Source organism: Lissotriton vulgaris, chromosome 12 (genome assembly GCF_964263255.1).
Source record: "Lissotriton vulgaris chromosome 12, aLisVul1.2, whole genome shotgun sequence".
NCBI classification, from domain to species: domain Eukaryota; kingdom Metazoa; phylum Chordata; class Amphibia; order Caudata; family Salamandridae; genus Lissotriton; species Lissotriton vulgaris.
In genome coordinates this window covers 794227672-794249262 of record NC_141700.1, presented here as the reverse complement: position 1 = coordinate 794249262, position 21591 = coordinate 794227672, and the positions used below count along the sequence as shown (strand labels likewise).

The following is a 21591-nucleotide window of genomic DNA, read 5'->3' as shown; positions in this document are numbered from 1 at the left end:
GCAGCACCAAGCTGGAGGAACAGAACATGCGCCTCCAAGATGATCTAGCTTCTTGGATTCCCGGTCTGGAGCAGCAGAAGGGAATGCACCCTTTGAAGAAGAGGATTGGACCACTAAGCTCTCGGGGGAAGGGTGTTGGGTGAGGAAAACTGGGTCGCCTGGGGCCAGGCGATGGCTGCGGGCAATCGTCCTTTTTGTAGGGGCCCCTGTGCTGGGCTTGGATAAGTGCCCAGGAGGACATCAGTCAGGGCAGAAGAGGTTCCGAGGAGAATGCTGCAGGCTGAAGTACCTTTGTCAGGAGGTTAGTCCTGACTGCCGCTGAAGGAATCTCAAAGCCCAAGACCTTGGCCGCCCTTTGCACCACTACAGCGTAGGATGCCCCCTCCTCCGTAGCCACGGTAGGGGGAGAAAGCATGCCAAGGTCTGGAGAAGTGTCCAGACCACTGGCGTCACCCACGTCCTCTTCCAGTTCGATTGTTCTAGCTGGTGTGCTAAAGGGTCCAGCGACCCCTCCTAGTCCTCATCACCACCTTCTGGGCGGTAGGGAACAGGGAGGAACAGGGAAACCAAAAGTACCCTCCAAAGTCAGGGCTGGCCGGGGGCACAACTGGCGCCTGTGGCGTCGTCATCGACGCAGGTGAAGGTTAGGTAAGATCAACCAGCGTCGATCCGTATCCAGGCCAGGATCCACTGGGGCCCTCCGTAGGATGCCAGAGCTGCCTGCATCGAAGACCCAGGTTCCCGATTGGCTCCGCAAGACGAAGGCGCGCAGGCGGAGTCAGGGTGCCCAAAGACGAGGTCAAGGGCCTCGTAGAACTCGCAAAGTTGGGCAGGAGACGCTCCGGCTCGTGGAAACTGAGGAATTTGCTCAGTCATCTCTGAAGTTGGCAACGGAGACTGAGCCATAGAGCAACGATGCTCTGAGTCCCACATCGTGTCAGTTGACCGACAGGCAGAAGGCGAAGAGTGCCGGTGCTTTTTGGCCTTCATTTTCTTGGACTTACCTGAAGACTTAGAGCGCAACGAGGTGTGGGGGTTCCACGGGCAGTCTCAAGCCTTTCCTCTTGAATGAGACTGGGAACAATGCAGAGCCGATTGACGGGCCTCCAATAACTTTCGGGACCGATCCCGCAAAGACTTTGGATTCATGGCCCGGCAGTCCAAAAACAACTTAGGGTTGTGGTCGCACTCCAGACACCAAAGACACACGAGGTGCAGATCCGGCACATACATCAGTTTGTGACAGGAGTCGCAAGGCTTAAACCCGGTCCAGTATTGGGACATCCCACGCGCACCAGGAGACTATGGACTTGAAAAGAAGTAAACAAAACGTCCAAAAAGGTTAGTCCTAAAATAACTTAAGGGGTAGCTCTCTACGGATCTGCGGTAGGCTGCCGCCGATAAAGAACGGACATCAGCGTGCAGAGGCGATCTATGTAGGCACTGCGACGTCATCCCGGAGACCACAAAGCCGGACGCAGAGTCGACAGACACTACATACCGACACGCAGGGGTACTGCTAAGAAAACATTCTCATGATCCAGTTTGATGCCTGGGGGTAATTCTAAGGTAAGGAATCTATAACTAACAGTCTCTTTCAGATATGCTCTTGTGCAGATGTAAAAGCCAAAAGCTAACCACCTATCAGTCTTGTTCAAATGGCCTGCTGCCACCCACAGCTATTGTTTATCTGTAAGCGTTCTCAGTATTCTCCCTTTTTACTTTCAGCTTTTATTCACCTGTCATTATTGCAAAGTTCACTGGGAGGCATCCTAGTTTGGAGCAGTTGAAATAGGAAAAAAAAAGAAAAGAAAACTGACCTTTTGTCACAAAGCCCCATCAGACAAATTTGACTGGGAGTGGGCACACCCCCATACCAAAGCCTTGCCACATGTCCAGCACCCCCCAGCTCCCAGTGAGGTCAGACACTGTGCCACAGGGCAAGGACCTTCTGACAGAACCACATGCAGGCAGGGTGTGATAGCCTTCGTCCTCCACAGCTGAAGCTAAATGAAGTCCATTGCCTACCTGGGAAGGTCCACTTGAGGATCATTGAGGGCAAAGACACCTGCCCCTCCACCCTCCAGAATCCCAAAACCTGAGCTCCGTAAGTCTCCAAAGACTGGAACTGAATCCTGCCTCCCCTACGTCCCGGAGCAGCAAGGGCTGGCAACCGCAAATTGCTTGGGAAGGAACAGCAGTGGCCTGCAGGTGGCCACATGCACAGCATAAGCAGGGGCAGTCCTTTTTCGAAAGCTTAGATTCTCCAGTTCTGAAAAGTCTCTGGCACACACACTGCACAAATCGGAGCTCACTGATGGAAGGAAGGGGAAATATTTCATTTGCAGAGCATCCCCCTGATTTATCTTTTGACAGGTATTAATAAATCATCTACCCAATTAAATATTAGGACAAATGTAAGAGTATAACAGCGAATGGATCAGACATCCGTTTTCTTCCGCATTATATGTCAATGCCTACTTAGTTTCTTTTTTAATTGTACATAGAATCTTTCCTTGGGCAAAGTCTGATTCGATTCATCCTATTGTTACCAGTTTTCTTAAGCAAGCTCCTGCTTGCACATGAAAGTGTAAATCAAGAGCTATTAAAATGAGGCCAGTAAAACACCCACAAACCCCCGCCCACCTACAAACCCCCTACATTAACAGAATATCCAAAACAAGTACAGCAGTAGTTGGATGTGAGAAGGCCTTTGCACGTACCTCCAGGAATGCAGACAGCACAACATTAGCAAAGACTAACACCAGCAGGGTGAACCTCCATTCAAAGGGGATACACACGAGCTGCAGAGAAAAAAGAAAGAAACCATAAAAGATTAGAAAACCTCCTCTGGACAGAAACAAGACACTGGGCGACAACATGGCGGGTGACAGACACTGTAGCAGAATGCAGCTGTCTGGCTGGAGGTACTAAAAATATCTGAAATAGATAACTAAGTGGATTATGTTCTTTTTCGTAGGTAGGCTGCCGGAAGAACTAGCAGTCTTTCAGGGTGGTTCTCAGACAAGATTGAAAGAAAGATTTGACAGATTGTTGCTTGGCACAAACCAGAGTTTGAGAAGGGTTTGTATGGTGTTCATTTTGCCTGTCCTTCAAAAGACTGCTAACTTTACATGAGCAGCGCACTGGACGACCCTTAAAACAGCTAGCAGAAATTTGCTTTCAGCATACCCAGGAGCCTGAGGTAGAATAAGATGCAAAGAAGACACGCACTGTGTCTCCTAAGCAGGTCTAGGCTGAGTGCTAGGGTGTTTCCTCATTTTCTACTATGACTCTCTTAGCATTACTAAGGACCAGCTATACAGCAAGCCAAGCAACGCCACGGTCTTGCCCTGGACCATGATGCACAGCTGTCCCTAGTTTCACTTGTGGACAACGTACAGAGCTGGTCAGCGCTGTGAATGTAGAGCGTTATAAAGTATAAAGCAGTTCTTCCACGTGCCAATTTACAAACTCTAGCCCTTACCTCAAAGCGCTCTTCGATGGCCGGGATGGGATACATCATTATGAGGATCATGAAGCCACTGATGATACTAACCGAAGCCACAAAGGGATCTGGAAGAATAGAATTACAAGCGGGAATTTCAACCAAGATTTTCTGCAGACAACATGGTGTGGCAAGAGCAACTCGTCAGCAAAGATAGCATTGCGCATCCCCATGCAGACATACATGTTCAGACTATACGTACTAACAGGATAAAGCAAGGGTCCACTTACAGTTGGTGTGGGTGGGCTGTCTGAATGGTTTGCCCTTGGTGAAGACCAGCGCCACAATCAGATACTGGAAGCATGACACATAGAAGAGGGTGGTGTTTTCGATACTGATGACGTTGTGCTCTTCCTCCTCGACCATGAATTCACTTTCATGGTGATAAGACGTCTCATTCTCCTCCAAACGGCTATTGCTGTGCGTGCTGTTTACCATCTGATTACACAAGCTGGAGGGCATCAATCAAGAAAGATGCGATACAATTAGAATGCACAAAGTCAACAGTACGCTGCCACGTACGCATCCCTTGCATCCCAAACCAACCACACCTTAAGTGATAGCGCACCTTCATGCTAACAACCCTCGATAACCTCAAGCCTATTCCTAACAGAGCCATGGTTCTCCATTTCGTCAGCTTAGCTGACCAAATAAAACTTCATATCCACAAACCCCATTAGGGAAGGAAACAAAAACACTGTTGAAATACCCGATCTGCTGAGCATGCAAACTTGAAAGAACCCACAAATATCTTGACAGGAGGCAGGGATACGCGTGGTATGTTGACGCGTGGTAGGTTGAACAGTAACTAGTACCTTGAAGACCCAGCTCCTATATTCCCGACCTACCACAACATTTTAACCATTCATGAAGTACAACTAAACATAATGGAGGCAGAGCTTTATTTTATCACAATGAGTACATTTTTAAATGCTATTTCAAGTTAATCCAGCCAAAGTGCAGCAGTTCTTATAAGCAGGTGGAAAAAAATCATCCCATAAAGAGGCACTAGATCAAGTCAGTGACATCCCCATTGAGGATTTAAATTAGAAAAATTCTTAAAAGCTAAAGCTAAAACTAACAGGTAAAAAGATCTCAGTACTCCACACCCTGCTGATGACATGGTGAGATTAGAAATGGTTAATAAAATGAATATATGCAGAGTTGATGTACAAGTTACTTACCTTCGGTAACGGTGTATCTGGTAGAGACGATTCTAGCTGCAGATTCCTTAACGCAAAATTATCCGCCGGCGCGAGACTGGATCCGGAAAATTTTCTTTGCAACAGCATCTCCACGTGCCGGGGGGAAGGGTACCACGCGACTCCGCCCTGATGTCGTCCGCGGGTGTGATGTCAGCGAGGTCACATAATCCCCACCCCGGCACGCTGACGTCAGTTTTCTTTGGAGAACTTTTCCGCACCACAACGCAGAGCCATCACAAACAAAAACTGTGAGAATATGAGAACAGTGTGCGAAAGAAGCGGAGAAACAAAAAAGGGAGAAGCAAATGGAGAGGAACAGCGCCATTCGGAGAAGTGCCAGGCATTGAGATGTGGCTCTGAAAGTCATAGAGGGGAAAAAACAGAGAATAGCTAATGCGAAGAAACCTTGCAAGCAAACACAACATCCTCCCCAGGGCAGAAAAAACATGTGAAAACGTCACAGCAGCCGAAAACGGCCTCCAACCACAGTCTATTAACAGTGAAGGTCAACAAGACCAGAACAGAAGAATAACGGCCGATTGCCTCAAGACCACACCAGCAAGGGGAAGCGCAGACCCTTTAGCGAGTTAAAGGCTGATGCCCAGCCAAGAGACCCCAACTCAGAGGACTGCAGAGGAGTCAGAAATTCTAAGCAATGCAAAAGAGTAGAAGATCAAGAGTAGGCCCCCACACTTGAAGCCCAGGGTGCAGGGATACAGAAGAACCCATGAACCCACCAACCAATGACCAGAAAGGAAGAAGTGGAACAAACAGAACAAAGCATCCCACTAGGGAGGAAGTGGAAGAGGGCACTCGCAGAAAACAAAACCACCCAGAGGTAGACGAGTGCAGAAGACTAAGCTGAAGGTCCTCGCAGAACGGGGAGTAAGGGCGGGTCGTGAAGGAATCTGCGGCTAGAATCGTCTCTACCAGATACACAGTTACCGAAGGTAAGTAACTTGTACATCTGATAGAGACTACTAGCTGCAGATTCCTTAACTTAGAATAGATACCCTAGCCATACCCAGAAGGGAGGAGGGCCTAAGAAAGAGCCTCCCAGTAGGAAAAAACACAGAGCCCCAGCAGTGGATGTGCAATGGGAACAAGAAGGTGGCCCGGCCCCCACCAAGCAGAAGGAAGCAAGGACTAGGCGAGGGGAGGGGAGGCCAGAACACCCCCAGTCCAACCAAGGTAATCAGGGACCTCCACCAGAAAGCCCCAGAGGAACAGACATCGGCAGAGGAGTACCGAGGCAAAAGAGTCACCCCAAACTCTAAGGAGAAGAGGTAGAAATTGGGCAAGGCCCTCCACAGGAGAACACACACGAGTGAAGAGGACAGCAGATCCGGCCTCTGCCTCGAGTCAGCGGCAAGGCAGAAACGTTGTCAGTCAAGAAAAGCAGGCGAGAGAGGAAGTAGGCTCGCAAGACTCCTGCAAAACAAGGGCAAGGGCACAATGGCTCCCGCCAGGACCCCCATCTGTGGACCAGAAGAGCAGGCGCGCACCGCCGGCAGCAGGCCAGAACCAAGAAGCTGAGCACCCAAATCAAGCCGGCCACAGAGCGAAGGCAAAGGCCAGGGAAATCCATAACAACCCCAATAGGGAGGCAGTTCCAGACAAACCAGACCCACAAAAAGAAGTGGGGTCAGTCAGAAGAGAGGAGGAGAATTACGGAGGACGGACAAGGTCGTCCACCAGAACACAGGAAGGGCCAGAAAATCTAATCCCCTCTGGACACCAGACAGAGGACCCAGCCAAAAAAGAAGAGCGGAAACACCACAGCGCAACGCCGAAGGGGGCATGCCAAAGCCAGACCAGCGATACAGTGGATATAGAAAAGGACAGAACTTGGAGCAGCGCAAGCTACGCCCAGGAAAGAGTCAAAGAAACCGCACCAGCGGCATACAGGAACGCCAAGGAAGACAAGGAACCCGCAAGGGGAGTCCACACCCACCCAGCGTAGGTCAGAGCTATACAATAGCTACCAGTACCCCACATAGGGTAAGACACGTCCCAAAGAAAATATGGGAACCACTCTTAGGGAAAAATCCCGTATCAGAGAACAAGAACACAAGAGACCTGCGGTGAGAACCACAGACGGCTTATCAATCAACCAAAAAATATATAATTGCCAAAGGGGCTGAACCAGCAGCCTACAGAAGAGAGGGACCAACCTAGGGCCCACGAAGTCACGTCAAACCACACAGAGCATACAAAAGGGCCACTCAAAACACCAGATTCCAGGAAGAAGGTGGGATAATACCGATCACATCAGTAAACAAAACCACAGAGCAATTTTTATGTGTGATCAGTGCAACTCACTAACAGTAACCTGTTGATTATGAAGGAGTGGACCCAGCTTGGTACCTTCTCGTAGCTGTTGAAGTGTCTAAAAACAGTCCCCGATGGTTGACCTTTTGATGGCCTTTGACAGAGTCAAAGGGCACTAACAGGCCTGAGAAAACTTTGTCTAAAATGCAGATCATGCCATCCAATGTGGCAGTTTTACTGCTGAAATATGGTCTAAATCTGGACTGATTTTGGCCAGGAGATGTTCTTTAGAGAGTAAAAATTAATTATTCCCTTTTATGGATCACTTGTTTGCTTTACGTACAACACTCCGATACCCTTACTTGTCATATTCCCGCTACATAAACCTCCTCAAATAAATAGATATTAGTTGGCTGGCAGCTGATCTTTTAACCCCTTCGATGCTAGTGACGGAACCATTCCGTCATGCCTCACGGTTGGGCTGTGCGGATGACGGATTGGTTCCGCCACGACCACACCCGCGAATGGAATGTTCAGCACCGGGGGAGAATCGGCGCCGCAGGCAAGGTGTTAAAGCTCTCCCGAGCCACAGCAGATGGAATATTAGGTGATAATTCGATGCTTGGGCAGGGTCGAGTCTACGCTGTTTTATTGAGAAATGGTTTGGGAAGCCTTCCGTGGAGTTGAAAAGAACCATGATCAGGGAGTCGTTAAACAAATGGTACCATGTGTCCTGAAGGATTGGAAGTTGGCTTTGTTATGTGTTGGCTGGTATTGCAAAAATAGTTTTTGAGTTTTAGGTCTGTTATGGGCAGAGCCAGATCGCGTATGGGGATGGACGAGGAGTGCCATACATGAAAGAATGTTTGAAGAGACCGATTAGAGGGGCATTCACATTGAAGTTATTTTTTATCAATTGGATTTTCTCTGTGAAGCTTGTGAGAAATTCTTTGCATTTTACCTTTGTTTGGGGTAGAAAATTGTTCGATGTGCCAGAATTACTGTCCAAGTGGCATTTAGAGAGGATATGGCTCCAGAATGCAGTCAAATTTAAAGAGAGGATGTGCCAACCTGGTATTCTTTTCTTCATTTCCTGAGCTTGGACAGAAGCGGAGTTTGTTTCCAATTTCCCCATTCACCTTCTTTCCTGAGCATACTTCTTGGGGTTAGAATAACCATGGTTGGATGTGTTTTCTACATGAAATTTTGAGTTGTGGGTGCAAGGTTCTAAGCAGTAGCTGTTATGTTTTTCTCGTAAACACAAGTGCCATCTTCAATGCTCCTGTGTGGGGTGAGATGCCCAAACAAAGGCGTGAAATTCTCTGAAAGGAAGAGGAAGTTAGTTTTAGTTGTGCACAGGAGAGACTTTTGGGTTTAAAGCCTTTGTGTGTGGATTGGAATTAGTAAAAATGTGAAATAGGATAAGCCGAGGATCATACTAGGGGTGAAGGCACAGACAAGGTTGAAGTGATCAAATAGGAGGTCAAGTCTTTTACCATTAGTTAGCGGGAGGGTTGACTAGCTTTCTAAGACAGTGCATTGAGGTTATTCTGTTTAGTGTTACAAAGTGTTGTTTGTAACCACCCAATCTATGCTGAGATTGGCTAGAACTGTATTGTTAAGGAAGAGCATGCAGAGCAGAAGTTTTATCCGTGCAATGGCCGTTGCTGTGCACAGTCTGTCTAATAATGTAATTTCAGATCTTGAAGTCATGTTAATAATGATCTCACAGGACATGTCTTGAATCATGTAATACCCGAGGTCATAAGCAGTGCGTGGCAAAGGTGCAAGTTATAATTACTTTAGGGCCCAATATCTAGTTTTCACCTACTATAAGGTCCCTTCAACCTTAGTTTTTTCAGTGAATTTCTTAGACTGTTTTTATTTAATACAAAGTGTTGGGTCTGCCCCTTTCAGCAGGATCGTCACCAACCTTTTGCCTTTTCCCTCTGCTTTTTGCTGAATTTGTTTTAGGACTCTGCACTCGTTACCACTGCTAACCAGTGCTAAAGTTCTTGTGCCCTCTGATTAAAAGATGGAAACATTTAATCTAATTATAAGATCCTTGCAGCACTACATATGCTCAGTGCCTGTAAAATAAGTACTACTAGTGGGCCTCCAGCACTGATTGTACCACCTTCCTAGGTAGCCCTTTAAATAGGTCTCAGGTCTGCTATTACAGAGCTTGTGTGTGCAGTTCTAACTTGCCATGTCAACCTGGCAAAATAAACCTTTTGCCAGGCCCAAACTTTCCTTTTTAATAAATATAAGTCCACCCCTAAAATAGGCCCTTGACAGCCAAAGGGCAGGGTGTGGTGTATTTAAAAAGTTGAACATATACTTTTCAGTTTTACATGTCCTGGTAATGACAAATTATTAAATTAGTTTCTCACTACTGCAAGGCCTACCTCTCAAATAGGATGACATTGGAGTAGTCTTATTACATTTTATAAGTGTAATTTCTAAATGGGAAGAGTTAAATGGTTTATGTTTGGTGTCTCTGGAATCCAATCCTAATTCCTTTACAGGTTCTCTTCAGGACAAGGGATGGGTGAATTCTGATGTACTACTTACAGAAACCAGTTTCTTGTAGCTTGGGGCGTTGTTGGAATAACAGGTAAAGAGGTCTTAGTACCTCTCAGAAGATGCAAGTCTATTTGGACGTTGGTACTTTACTCATTTGAGTTTCCGAAGGCCGGTACTAGAGACTGCGATCCTCTAAAGGGACTGTGACAATATCTTTCTTGGTCACAATGTAGAGAAATTATGGTCTTGAAACGCGTGGACCACCACCCACGGGGTTTCTTAGCACAACAGACATCAATATGGAGGACTCTAAGTTGTAGAAAAAAGTAAAGACTTTTCAAGCCCATATTAGATTTTCCTAGGACCCTGCCTTTGTGTACCAAGAGCGTTAGTGGTCATATTATTGCTCTGGTGTTCTGAATGATAAGACTGGTGAATTTTGAACAGGGAATTGTTTTTTTGTATGTTATAACCAATATGTTGCATTTTTTTTTTTTTACATATGAGCACAAAATATTTTGGCAAATCTACACTTTGTGGATTTGACTGTAGGTAATTGCTCTCTTTCCTGTAATAATGTTCAAATTTTAAAAGTATTCACAACTATTGTAAAAAAAGAATCTGAGGCCCTATTTATTTAGTAAAATGTGCCTATTGTACAAGTAAAATTGTGTTTTGAGTATTGAAGCCACCTACTGTGGTCTGTTTTGATCGTATATGAGGCCCAAGGTGGTTGTAGATAAGAGCCCAACCCCTCCATTTTGACGAGACTTTTAGGAAGCAGGCACTTTGCTGCCTTAGTCATTTGGTGCCTGTAGCCGGTCTCTGGTCACATGACTGGCTGCCGGTGGCAGCTGAGCTTTGCGTATTCCTCCTAGACAGCCACACACATTATGAGCTTAGGTGTGAATGGATGGGCTATCACTGGCAGGATGGGAGGAGCTGGACCCAACCTCAGTTACACCTGAATAGGCTGTGTCCTACTCCACACAAAGGGCTTCATGTCTGCTGTAGTTGGTCTGGTGCCAGGGCCAAGAAGGCAGGGTATCTGTGCACTTCAGAGGCATGCCTCTAGAAGCTTCTCCCCACTTCAGAAGAACAACTGTGTATAAATGAAGGACCTCTGACACCGCTACTTCAGTATACTTCTGGACCTTTGGATACTTTGCCAGGAAAAAGGACTGCCACTCAGCTGGACTGCTACTCTACAAGGAACTGCTGCCCTGCTGTGCTGATCTGTTGCCCGCTGCCCTATTGCCAGGAAAAGAAGAACTGGACCAGCAACTCATCGACAATATAGGACATCAGAGTAACTCAAAGGGCTGGGTAGCTAGCATCCAGATCTGAGCCTCCGTGACATAACAGGTTCCCGGTTCCCCAATTGCTCCTGGACCAGTCTTCAACAAGTTCCTGACACCCAAGAGGTGCCCTTCAAGTCCTGCACCCTTAGTGTGGATCTTGAGCTCTTACATTCAAGTTTTTTGGGTTCTTCGAGACTGCTAACAGACCCAGTTGCACTGGAATCCTGTCACTCACACAGAAAATCAGCACGAGCCGCCGCTAGCCATTCTCTTCGCACAGCAGCATGATCATCCAGCCCACGGGGGACAGCCAACTCAAAGCCCCACCCTGCCCATCCGCGACGCTCAGCATGGTCTGTCTTCACACCATGCCGACTGCCTCCCACGACACACCTTGCTCCTCGCGACCTCTCTAAGACAAACAGAATTTGAATAGGTATGACCTTCAGCAGGACAATCTGAGACTGTAACCGAACCGCAGGCCATTGTGGTGGGCCTGAACTTCCGACTTAGATCTGGCCAGTGCTACCAGATATCCTCGGGTTGGTACTTTATGCTTTTAGGCGCTATTTTATAGTTTATTCTTGAAGTATTCATTACTCCGGTTATACTGATTGGATTATTGTTGTGTTAGTCTTGTTTTATTTATTTCATTAAGCTCTAATTGTCTAATCTGGTGTGGGATCTTTGTGTGTAGTATTTTCACTGTTTTACTATTTGACATGTTGCACAAATACCTTACAAATTGCCTCTACGTTAAGCCTGACTGTTCTGTGCCAAGCTACCATGGGGTTGAGCACTGGTTAATTTGAGACTTTCTTATGCCTTACTCTAACTAGGATTGTGGTTGCTGCTTGACTAGGGCTCACATCCCAGTCAACCAGTAACCTAATTTCTAACAGAAAGTAAGATATCACCACATGCAACAATATTACTTAACCCTTTTTTTTTAATGAATTTTTGTTTTTTAGTTTGCATAAAGTCATTTTTAAATTACCGTACTGGACTCCAACCCCTATGATGGCCCTGCGAACAACCTCCCCCACTGCGTACGACTCGGGTACAGCAGGGGTTTGGGCACAGGGGCTGGGCGTCACTTTAAGTAAGGAAGACCTACTGACTTTGTCAAAGGCCCAGAACACCAACATATACAAAGTAGGCCTATTGACTTTATGAAAGGGTCAGACTATCCACATAATGGAGCATTTCTGCAGCTACTGCCGGGTGGCAGGCAGCTTACACAAGTCCTCCCATGGGTGGGCTCCCCAAGACACAAGCATTGAGCCAGACCTGGGGGGTGGGGTCCCCTGGCACAGTTCCCTGTAAGGGGAGTGCCTGGGCTGTCACACATTCAGTCTTTAACCTCCAAAAAGGGTGCCTAAATGAACAAACAGTACATCTGGCTTTTCTGCAGAGCAACAGCAGCACCTTTTAAATGTTGAATGTAAACAAATCAGACCCCCCCCCCCCCACCACCACCACGACATATATATCAGTGCTCACATCCCAGAAACAGACTGTTTTTAGTGGATGAAGGTAAACTAGCGGGAGGGAGTAAGCATGCAAAGCCAGCAGAATGCCTTGAAACTCGCTGAAACCTACTCTAACAGCTGCGTTCTGGACTGCTGTGTGTGTGGTCTGGCAGAAAACATCACAGGATGTTTTGTTTCAGATGCCTGCAGCACGAATGTAAGGTGCACGTACTGCCAGCAGCGATTTATGGTGACCTCTGACTGCTGAAATGGGGGTGGGGGGGGGGGGGGGGGGGGGGGAGAATGAGGTTAGGGCCTTTTGAGATACGCCCTTTTAATCTGCTGAATCGGTGGTAAGCATAAGTCTACAACAAAAAATAATACATCGCAGACCTTTTACATCAGACGATACTTCACTCGAGTCCAGCTACCATTTACTGTTCTCTGCAAGTACGTTTAGTAATAACATAGGCGGTGGGGCTACGTTACAAATCTTCGCCCGGAAAGAGGAATTTTCATTCACTTCCGTATATACTGCTTGTGTCATTCACGTTCTAGTTTTCTAGTGAACGAGAACAGGGACATGCCTTCTTAAGGAGAAGGCTGTTTCCGGGTCACGTGTCCACTACCAGGAACACGGCGACCCGGGAACAGCGTTTCTGAATTCTACAAGAAACAAGTAAGTCACATTATTGAAACCACGCATTTTCGCCAGAACTATGAGTTCAACAATTCCCTTAGATATACGGGAAACTTATCTAAAAGGTCTGCGATGTATTATTTTTTGTTGTAGACTTATGCTTACCACGAAGGCACAGAGCTACCTCTGTTGCTCCGAAGTTACACAACGCTTCACCAGGTAAGCACGGATTTCCTTTCCCAGACACTACCACCGATTTAGATGTAATCCACCGAGTATTTATGATACCACTTATTGTCTTCTCTACATACCCTTTAGATCTTGGAACAACCGACTCACTATAAATATGAACTACAGTTCCCGGGTATAAACAAGAGGCGCACTTCGCCTCAAGGTATTTTGAAATCTGCTTAGGCATTCTATGTCCCTGAAATAAACTACGAGTATATTTTACACTGATGTAAACGTAGTTTTAAACTCCGATATCCACCTGATCCACTTACAGAGGTCCTATCATTTTAGAGCTTCGCAAACTGATCCAACGATCGCACAAGAACTATCCCTCAAACGAATATGGCAACCACTTTTCTTGCAGAGGTTTTAACTGGTAGCGCTCTCTATAAAGATGCGCTTGATTTGTTTTTTCACTTATATTGCCTGAAATACGCTGTCAGAGGAAGAATAGAGACATTAAGAGTCCTTTCTTCGGTTTTGCCCCATATTAGTCTATTTGTCTTTGATACTATATATTCTTTTAAAGTACCAGCATGCTACTTAATGTAGGGAGACTTGACAATAGGGTCTCAGCTGATTTTCCTCAATGCACTTAAAAAACATAAATATAATAAGGTTTTTAGATCAATACTGTGTGGTACATACCAAGAGTAACCACTTGAGAGGAATCAGCAGATCGAAAACTAGTTAGAATCGTTTCCTAATTTCTATTTTTCTTTCTCTACTTTGGTCTAGTCCACGTTCTCTGATCTTCATTGGAATATAAGACGGTCTTGGGCCCCACCGGGTCAGAAGTATCACCGGCAGAGCGGTAAGCTTCAATTTAAACTACTGTGCCTTGCTGAGAATAAGTCTCAATGGGCCCTTTTTAACCTAGATCCATTTTTATTCGTGTAGCAGACTCTATTCCAACCCTCATCTAATAACTTCGTCCTTCTTTTTTCCCCTCTCTTTTCTTTTTTTCTTTTTCCTCTTTCTCTTCATTTCCTTTTCCCTTATATTTATACAGACCTTTGGCTCAAACACAGCTACCTAGAGGTATGTGCTGGATTGTACTATAGTGTGTTACCTACCACGATGTAGACGCATGTCACTTAGGTCACAAGAATGTGTGCCGAGTGTCACAACAGAATCACTCCACCATAGACTCACCATTTACTGCACACATGCCAACTGTATCTTTGCGGGTGTGCGCACATGCATGATACTTTTTTAGCACAAGTTGCTGTTGCAACCACTTACAGCTATAAATATGATTTACGGTATCGATAGTGCGGCATGATCACGGAATTGGAACCAGCTATTCACGTGCACTCCACAGTAAGATGTCTTCCACATACCATCTCAGGATCCTTCACCTTGTCACATTATAAAACTGCTTGATACTTGTCTTCACCGCCGATTATGATCAACTCAAGATGTATCACAGTCTACTGTGAATGTGTACTGTCTACAACAAGTATTATTTTGTTATTTCCAGCCCTGAAGATTCGCGTGATGCGATGAAACACGTGTCGGCTGGCTGTTGTTAAGCCTTGAAAATTAAATAAGGACTTAAGTATCTTCCCTTGTCATACTATTCATTTCCACTTTGTTGTTCACATCAACTGTTTCTCTGCATGTTTTCATTACTATGAATTTTGTGTACTATCACCTACGTGTACAGAAATGTTAAGTGTGTGCATAGGGTACGTCTATGCAGTAATTGTGAGGTCTTGTCGGCTTGCTGACATTACCATTGGGTGGTTACATGGTTTTCCACTCACCCAGTTGCACCACAAACTACCTTTCATTAGTGCTTCCATGCAGGCAGTGCGCCCATTGTGAGATTGACCTCTAAAAACCGTTCCCTCTTTTTATACAAGTTGGCTTACTTGAGTTCCAATTAAGCTTAAAAAAATAGTTTGAAAAAATAAATAAATCAAGAAACAAACACCATTTTGTGAACAGAACATCAGGTCACAATTTGAATCACATGGACACCTCAAGCCTGATAGCTTAATCTTTTGAAGAAACCAATCAACCTCCCATAGACCTTTCACCCTAGGCGCTAAGAATCACAACCTCTCACCTTGTCTCTGGAGTCCATCTCATGTACCAGGGCTGTTCTTGGACCAGAAGGAAGGCAGTCAACTGGAAGGTAAGGGACAGCAGGATCTGTGTGATGACCGACAGGAGAAGCTGGGCAGAAACCAGGCTAGTAGGAGGCCGCTGGGGAACCAGCTCTTTCCACGACCGATTCAAACTCACTACAGGGAGGACAAAGAAAAGGTTAAATGTGTCAACCGTATCCCACTTGACGTATGACCTGGTAATTTTAGTGTAGAGAAAGAACAAAACCAAGGTCCTAGGTGCTAAATAAAAAATATATATTGTTGCCACTCAAGGACTATTCCTTTCTATGGCTAGCTAAAAGACCACAACAGTATGCTCAAAGAAGCAGCCTGCCTGCAGTAAAGCCGGTTCTGATGGAAGCAGTTTCCCCTCTGCATACATGCCAAACACATGCAGGGGCCAAAACGCTTCATATATGCTATCAATGTGCCTAGTGGTGCTGCTTGTGTACTAGGTCCTGCACAACTATCAATAGAAGTGAAACCAACCAAGTACACAAACGGTGCCAACCAATCTGATCCCTTCAGATCCTAGAATGTTCCAGCCCAGTAGTGTCAGAAGACCCACAGAGAGCCAGTGAACAGGCAATAAAGAATCAACATTGGGAACAGAGTATCCATCCGAACCAATGTTCCTAAAGATACGTAACTTTTTTTCTAGTGGACACCGTTCCTTTTGCAGATGTTATATCTTTGACAAATTACCCAGCAACATCTAACAAACATCGGAGTGGAGGTGCATTGGGTAGGCAAAAGAAAAGATGCCACCCACGCACGTTCTTAACCATCAATCTTTTAAACTAAGCATCTAACAGACTACGAGGGTCTGATTGGGCCTTTTTCTTCCCACAAGCAGGGCACTTCACAAAAACTAAAGGACTCTTGACAGGAAAATGAGGTATTTCTAGTCCAGACAATGCCTAAATATACTGTATGTCTTTTAAGGTGTCAAGTGAAATATAAAAGTAGAGGTTTCAGAACGATTTGCAATGGAATTAAAGCCAAAAAGCAGAGTTCAGTGCTCCAGGATCCTATTTGAATGAGCCAGATAAATGAAATGACCTGAGTGCCACCTGTGAGACATGATGGGATGCTGTGTGCTTTGTAAGGGCCTCATTGGCACTGTGCCCGTTCTTCCTAGGCTTTGCACTGCAGCCTATTGGTTAATATCACCCCTCATTCCCTTTCCGATTAACAAAGGTATGTGAAAGATTTTCCATGTTTTGTGTAGGGTTCTAATTTTGTTTAATTCGTTTTTTTTTAAAGAATAATAAATGAAATTGTCATTTTTATAATTTTAATAGGCTGCAAACATAGATGTACCTTTCTACAAAGTGTATTTTATCGGTGTATGTTTTTGCCAGGATTCCTGCGTGTGGGTGGGACTATTTAGTGCTTATGACTATTGATTATAATCCCCTGGAAATGAACTAGTTCTTCGGCTGGATATCTCTAACCACAGATTGCTCATCGTTATAATAGATCCCAAAGAACAATTGTTACTTACCTGTAAACGGTGGTTCTCCAGTATTGGTGTCTTTCATAGATTCACATGCTTGAATATTCCCCGTCGAAGTGGGAGCCCCACAGTAAATAAATTGGCAATAAAAACCAACAATATATGTACATAGAAACATAATTACATACATTCTAAAACCATAAACACTTATACGTACCAAGGATAGCAGTAACACATGGGAATACATTAGAAGAAAAAAGCACTTTTATAACATATCCAAGTCCTTATGTTGGTCCAAACTACAGCCAATGAGGCGCAAGCACCCCTCTAGAACCTTCTCTTCAGAGGCTCAGGCCCTCCGATTTTCGTAGCACCAAAGAGAGGAGAAGAGAGCCTCTGAGGGGAGGAAGGGTGGGTCGCATGTGAATCTATGAAAGACACCAATACAGGAGAACCACTGTTTACCGTTTGTAAGTAACAATTGTTCTTCTCCACTATTGGGTGTCTTTTATGTTATGTTATGTTATGTTAATAGGAGCTTGTAAAGCGCACTGTCATCATAAGTTTCCTGGCGATGGATATGTATGATGATGAAGCGATGGAGCAAGTTAGCAGATGTGTGAATAGCCAAGTCTTTAAGGCCTTTCTGAAGCTCAATAGGTTGTTGCTGGTCTTGATAGCGAGGGGGAGAGAGTTCCAGAACCTAGGTGCTAGGTGTGAGAACCTGCGGCCTCCCTGCTTTTTCAGGCTGATGGGAGGAATCGTGAGTAAGTGAAGGTGGGCCGAGCAGAGATTACGGGCCGGGACGTGCTTTACAATTAGACTGTTCAAGAATTCAGGGCTATTGCAATGGTGTGCTTTGAAGATTAGACAACCTGTCTTGAAAGCAGCTCTTTGTGCTATGGGCAGCCAGTGCAGTTTTTGCAGCGTAGGCCTAGCAGATTGCCATCTAAGGGTTTTATGGATTTGCCTTGCCGCCTGATTCTGGATGATTTGAAGGCGATTAAGCAAGGTCTGGGTAAACCTATGTAGAGGGAGTTGGAAAAGTCAAGCCGTGAGAGCACTAAGGCGATCACTACCTGCACAAGAGCTGCATGGGATAGCAGGTGGGAAATCTTCCGAATTTTTCGCAGTTGGAAAAAACTAACAGAGTCCCTTGAGTGAGAGGTCAGAGTCGATGACCACCCCTAGGCTTTTCACTGAAAGGGACGGCGTGGGGAGAGGACCAAGGTTATTCGGACAGAATAGTGGTCCCAGTGCGCTGCGCTGTTTCCTGGCAGTACTAGTTCAGTTTTTCGGGGTTCAATTTGAGCTGATTGTGATTCATCCACTGCTGGATATGAAGCATCACAGATTGAAATTCAGCCGCAGTATTTGGGGAGTCCAGGGAAAAAATGATCTGAAGATCGGCATAATTGAAGACCGTTATCCTCCTGGTTTTGAGTGAATGGATTAGTGGCCGGATGTAAAGATTGAACAGCAGTGGGGAGAGGGAAGAGCCCTGCGGCACTCCACATACTGTAGATAGCTTAGTGGCAGTGAAAGAGCCCAAGCGTACTGTTTGGGTTCTGCCCGACAGAAATGACTTGATCCATTCATAGGCAGGACCGTGAATGCCTGCTTGTCCGACACGGTGTAACAGAATGTTATGGTCGACCGTGTCGAACGCGGCCGACAAATCCAGGAGCACTAGAGCCTGAGGGGCCCCCTTATCTGCGTTTCCTCTCAGTGTATCTAGAACTGCCAGGATGACGGCCTCGGTCGAATGGGCAGGCCGGAAGCCAGCTTGGTTAGGCTCTAGGAACTTGGGAGTTTTCAATGAACTTGCAGAGACACCTAGTGACATGAGTCTCCAAAATTTTTGCCAGGTAGGGTAAAAGTGAAATAGGGCGATAGTTGGAAGGGTTTAAAGGGTCTGCCCCAGGTTTCTTTAAAAGGGGGACTAATATAGCATCCTTAAGTGAGCTAGGTACTATGCCCTTGCTGAGGGATTCATTGAGGAAGGGAAGAATACTTTGGGGCAGGGCTGAGAAAATGTCCCTAAGAACAGGAGGAGGGCAGCTATCATTAGGGGAACTCGATTTGACCCGGGTCATGAGCTCTGAGAGGGTGTTAAGGCAGATATCTGGAAAGTGGGTAAGCGAGAGTGGCTTAATGGGAGTATAGTCAGAGGAGACCATATGGGTAGTGGGGGGAATGCCATTCTTAATAACCGCAATTTTTTCTACAAAGAAATTTTTCAGAGAATTACATATCTCTTGAGTAGGGGCCTGGCTTGGTAGAATTCTATCCTCGCTGGTGAAGTCATTCATGATTTTAAACATTTCCTTCGATTTGTTGTGGGCAGAGAGTATTCTCTCTGAAACATGTGCGGCTTTAGCCATGGAGATCGAGACTTTGTATTCCTTGCGAGCTGCCAGGTAAAGCAATCTGTCTGCCTTGGAGTAGCCACGCCTCTAGTTCCTTTCTAGTTGGCGAAGTTTAAACTTTTGGTCCTTTAGGTCGCTAGTGAACCATTTATGGGCGCTGCCATGTCCAGTACGAGAATATTTAGTGAGAGGGGCGTGCCTATCACTAGCCGTCTGTAGCCAGATTGCGATGTCTGCTTCCATCGAGTCGATGTTGGAGTTGGAATTAATAGTGGGGAGTGTACTGGCTAAAGAGTTGATGAAACCCTGATAGTCAAGTGCTCTCCATTTGCGGGACAGACCGCCTGCCATTTTGGGGGGCTTGGCCCTGCCCTGAACGGTCACAGTAAATTCAATCAGATGGTGATCCAACCAGATGCAGGGGGAGATTATTGGAGTTGACAATGTGACATTGTGGGACCAAATATGGTCGAGGGTGTGGCCCTTGATGTGGGTGGGGGCATATTCATAGATTCACATGCTTGAATAGAATAGTGAGCAGTAATAGCTGGCCGCAAGGCAAAAGAGCAGTGCATAAGCATACAATACAATGAAATCACACAATGCAGACAGATAAATTACTCATATAGGCGGAGGGAATGAAAGAGGCTCACCTAATTTAAAAAGATTACAAAGCACCGCTTGGCCCACTGCTGAATCAGCTTCGTTGGTCATCTCGAGGCAGTAGTGCTTTGTAAAAGTATGCCTTCTGGACCACGTGGCTGCTCGGCATATTTGATGAATCGGCACACCTGCAAACAGAGCAGTAGAGGAAGACATCGCCCTGATGGAATGAGCCTATACTGTGGATTGAAGAGACTTGCCGGCCTTCTGATGACAAAATGAAATTGCTGAGGAAATCCAACGTGCAATAGTTGGCTTGGTAACAGGACGCCCCTTGCACATGCGTCCGTAAGCAATGAACAGTTGAACAGACTTACGAAAGGGTGCTGTCCTGTCGATGTAGAATTTAAGGCATCGTTTAACGTCCAAAGAATGCTAACGTTGCTTCGCTGGAGATTGAGGATTAGCGAAGAAAGTCTTTAAGAACACTGGTTCATTGAGGTGAAAATCAGTCTGCACCTTCGGCATGAATGCCGGGTTGGTGCGAAGTACGATACAGTCCGATTTTAATTGAAGAAAAAGAGGCTGAATGGTAAAGGCCTGGATATCACTCACGCGACGTGAGGAGGTCAAGGCAAGAAGAAGGGCCACCTTCCAGGTCAAAATTTTCAAATCCGCTTTGTGAATGGGCTCAAAAGGCGCCTTTATCAATTGCGCCATAACATTGAGATGCCAGGTAGGAGGAGGATGCCAAATGGGTGGGAACATCCTGAATAGTCCTTTGAAAAACTGTTGAATGACTCTGTAAGAGTAGAGAGAGGAAGACCCATCCTGCCGGAAACGAGATATTGCCGCTAGGAAGACCTTCAAAGTGGAGTGGGAAAGTCCTGATTGAGCCAACTGCAGAAGGAACGGCAGAAGCTGAGCAGGAGAGGAGTGCAGAGGATGGATGTTAGCAGAGGCACACCAGTGACAGAACCTTTTCCACTTGAGCTTGTAAGTCTTTACTGTGGACTGAGCTCTTGTATTGGCAAGAACGTCTCTACATGCTGGTGAAATATTCAAGAGGGCAAATTCAAGGTGCTCAGGTTCCAGGCCGATAATTTGAGGAGGGGTCCAGATGACAGATATGACCATTGTCCATTGTGAGGAGATCCGCTCGAGGACGAAGGAGGATGGGTTCGCACTGAACGAAGCAGCAGCTCTGAAAACCACGCTTGTCGAGGCCATCTGGGAGCGATCAGGAGAATGTGGCACGGCTGTCTCAGCATTTTCCACAACACTCGAGGAACCAGCGGAATCGGCGGAAAAGCGTAGGCGAATAGATTGCACCAGTCCATCAAAAGGGCATTCCCGCATGACCCTTGATGGGGAAACCAACTTGCATTAGACGGGCATTTCCGGTTCACAGGCCTTGCAAACAGATCCATGTTATGGCGACCCCACAACCGAAAGATGAAGTCCAGAGTTGGCTGATGCAACTCCCACTCATGGGTCGAGGACGTGGACCTGCTGAGGGAGTCCGCCAGGATGTTGGAGATGCCTGGTAGGTGAACCGCTGTCAGGGTTATTTGGTGATGGAGCGCCCAGTCCCAGATGCTCTGTGCCAGCTGAGAAAGGAGCGGTGACTTGGTGCCGCCCCGTTTGTTCACATAGTGCATACTGGTGGTATTGTCTGTGTGAATGAGCACAGATTCTCCCTGGAGCAGAAGATGGAAAGACTTGAGCGCCAGGAAAATGGCCATGAGTTCCAGCCTGTTGATGTGCCAGGAATGTTGAGACAGGGTCCACTTGCCATTTATGGATAGCCCCTGAAGATGTGTGCCCCAGCCTTCCAGTGAGGCATCTGTGGTAAGGATGAGCTCCGGAGCGACGGTTAGGAAAGAAGT

The 21591-nt window shown here is 46.1% G+C and overlaps 1 protein-coding gene across 1 annotated transcript in view; it reads right to left on the bottom strand.

Annotated features, from left to right (window-relative positions):
* Positions 1-21591, bottom strand: part of LOC147678739 (polyamine-transporting ATPase 13A3-like) — a 250836-nt gene that overhangs the window by 25085 nt on the left and 204160 nt on the right. The window contains exons 28-31 of the mRNA XM_086946198.1: positions 15229-15406; positions 3739-3959; positions 3488-3576; positions 2724-2804 (exon numbers count right to left, since the gene is read on the bottom strand). Of these exons, the coding sequence (XP_086802324.1) occupies positions 2724-2804; positions 3488-3576; positions 3739-3959; positions 15229-15406 (569 nt within the window). The remainder of the gene's footprint in view (positions 1-2723; positions 2805-3487; positions 3577-3738; positions 3960-15228; positions 15407-21591) is intronic.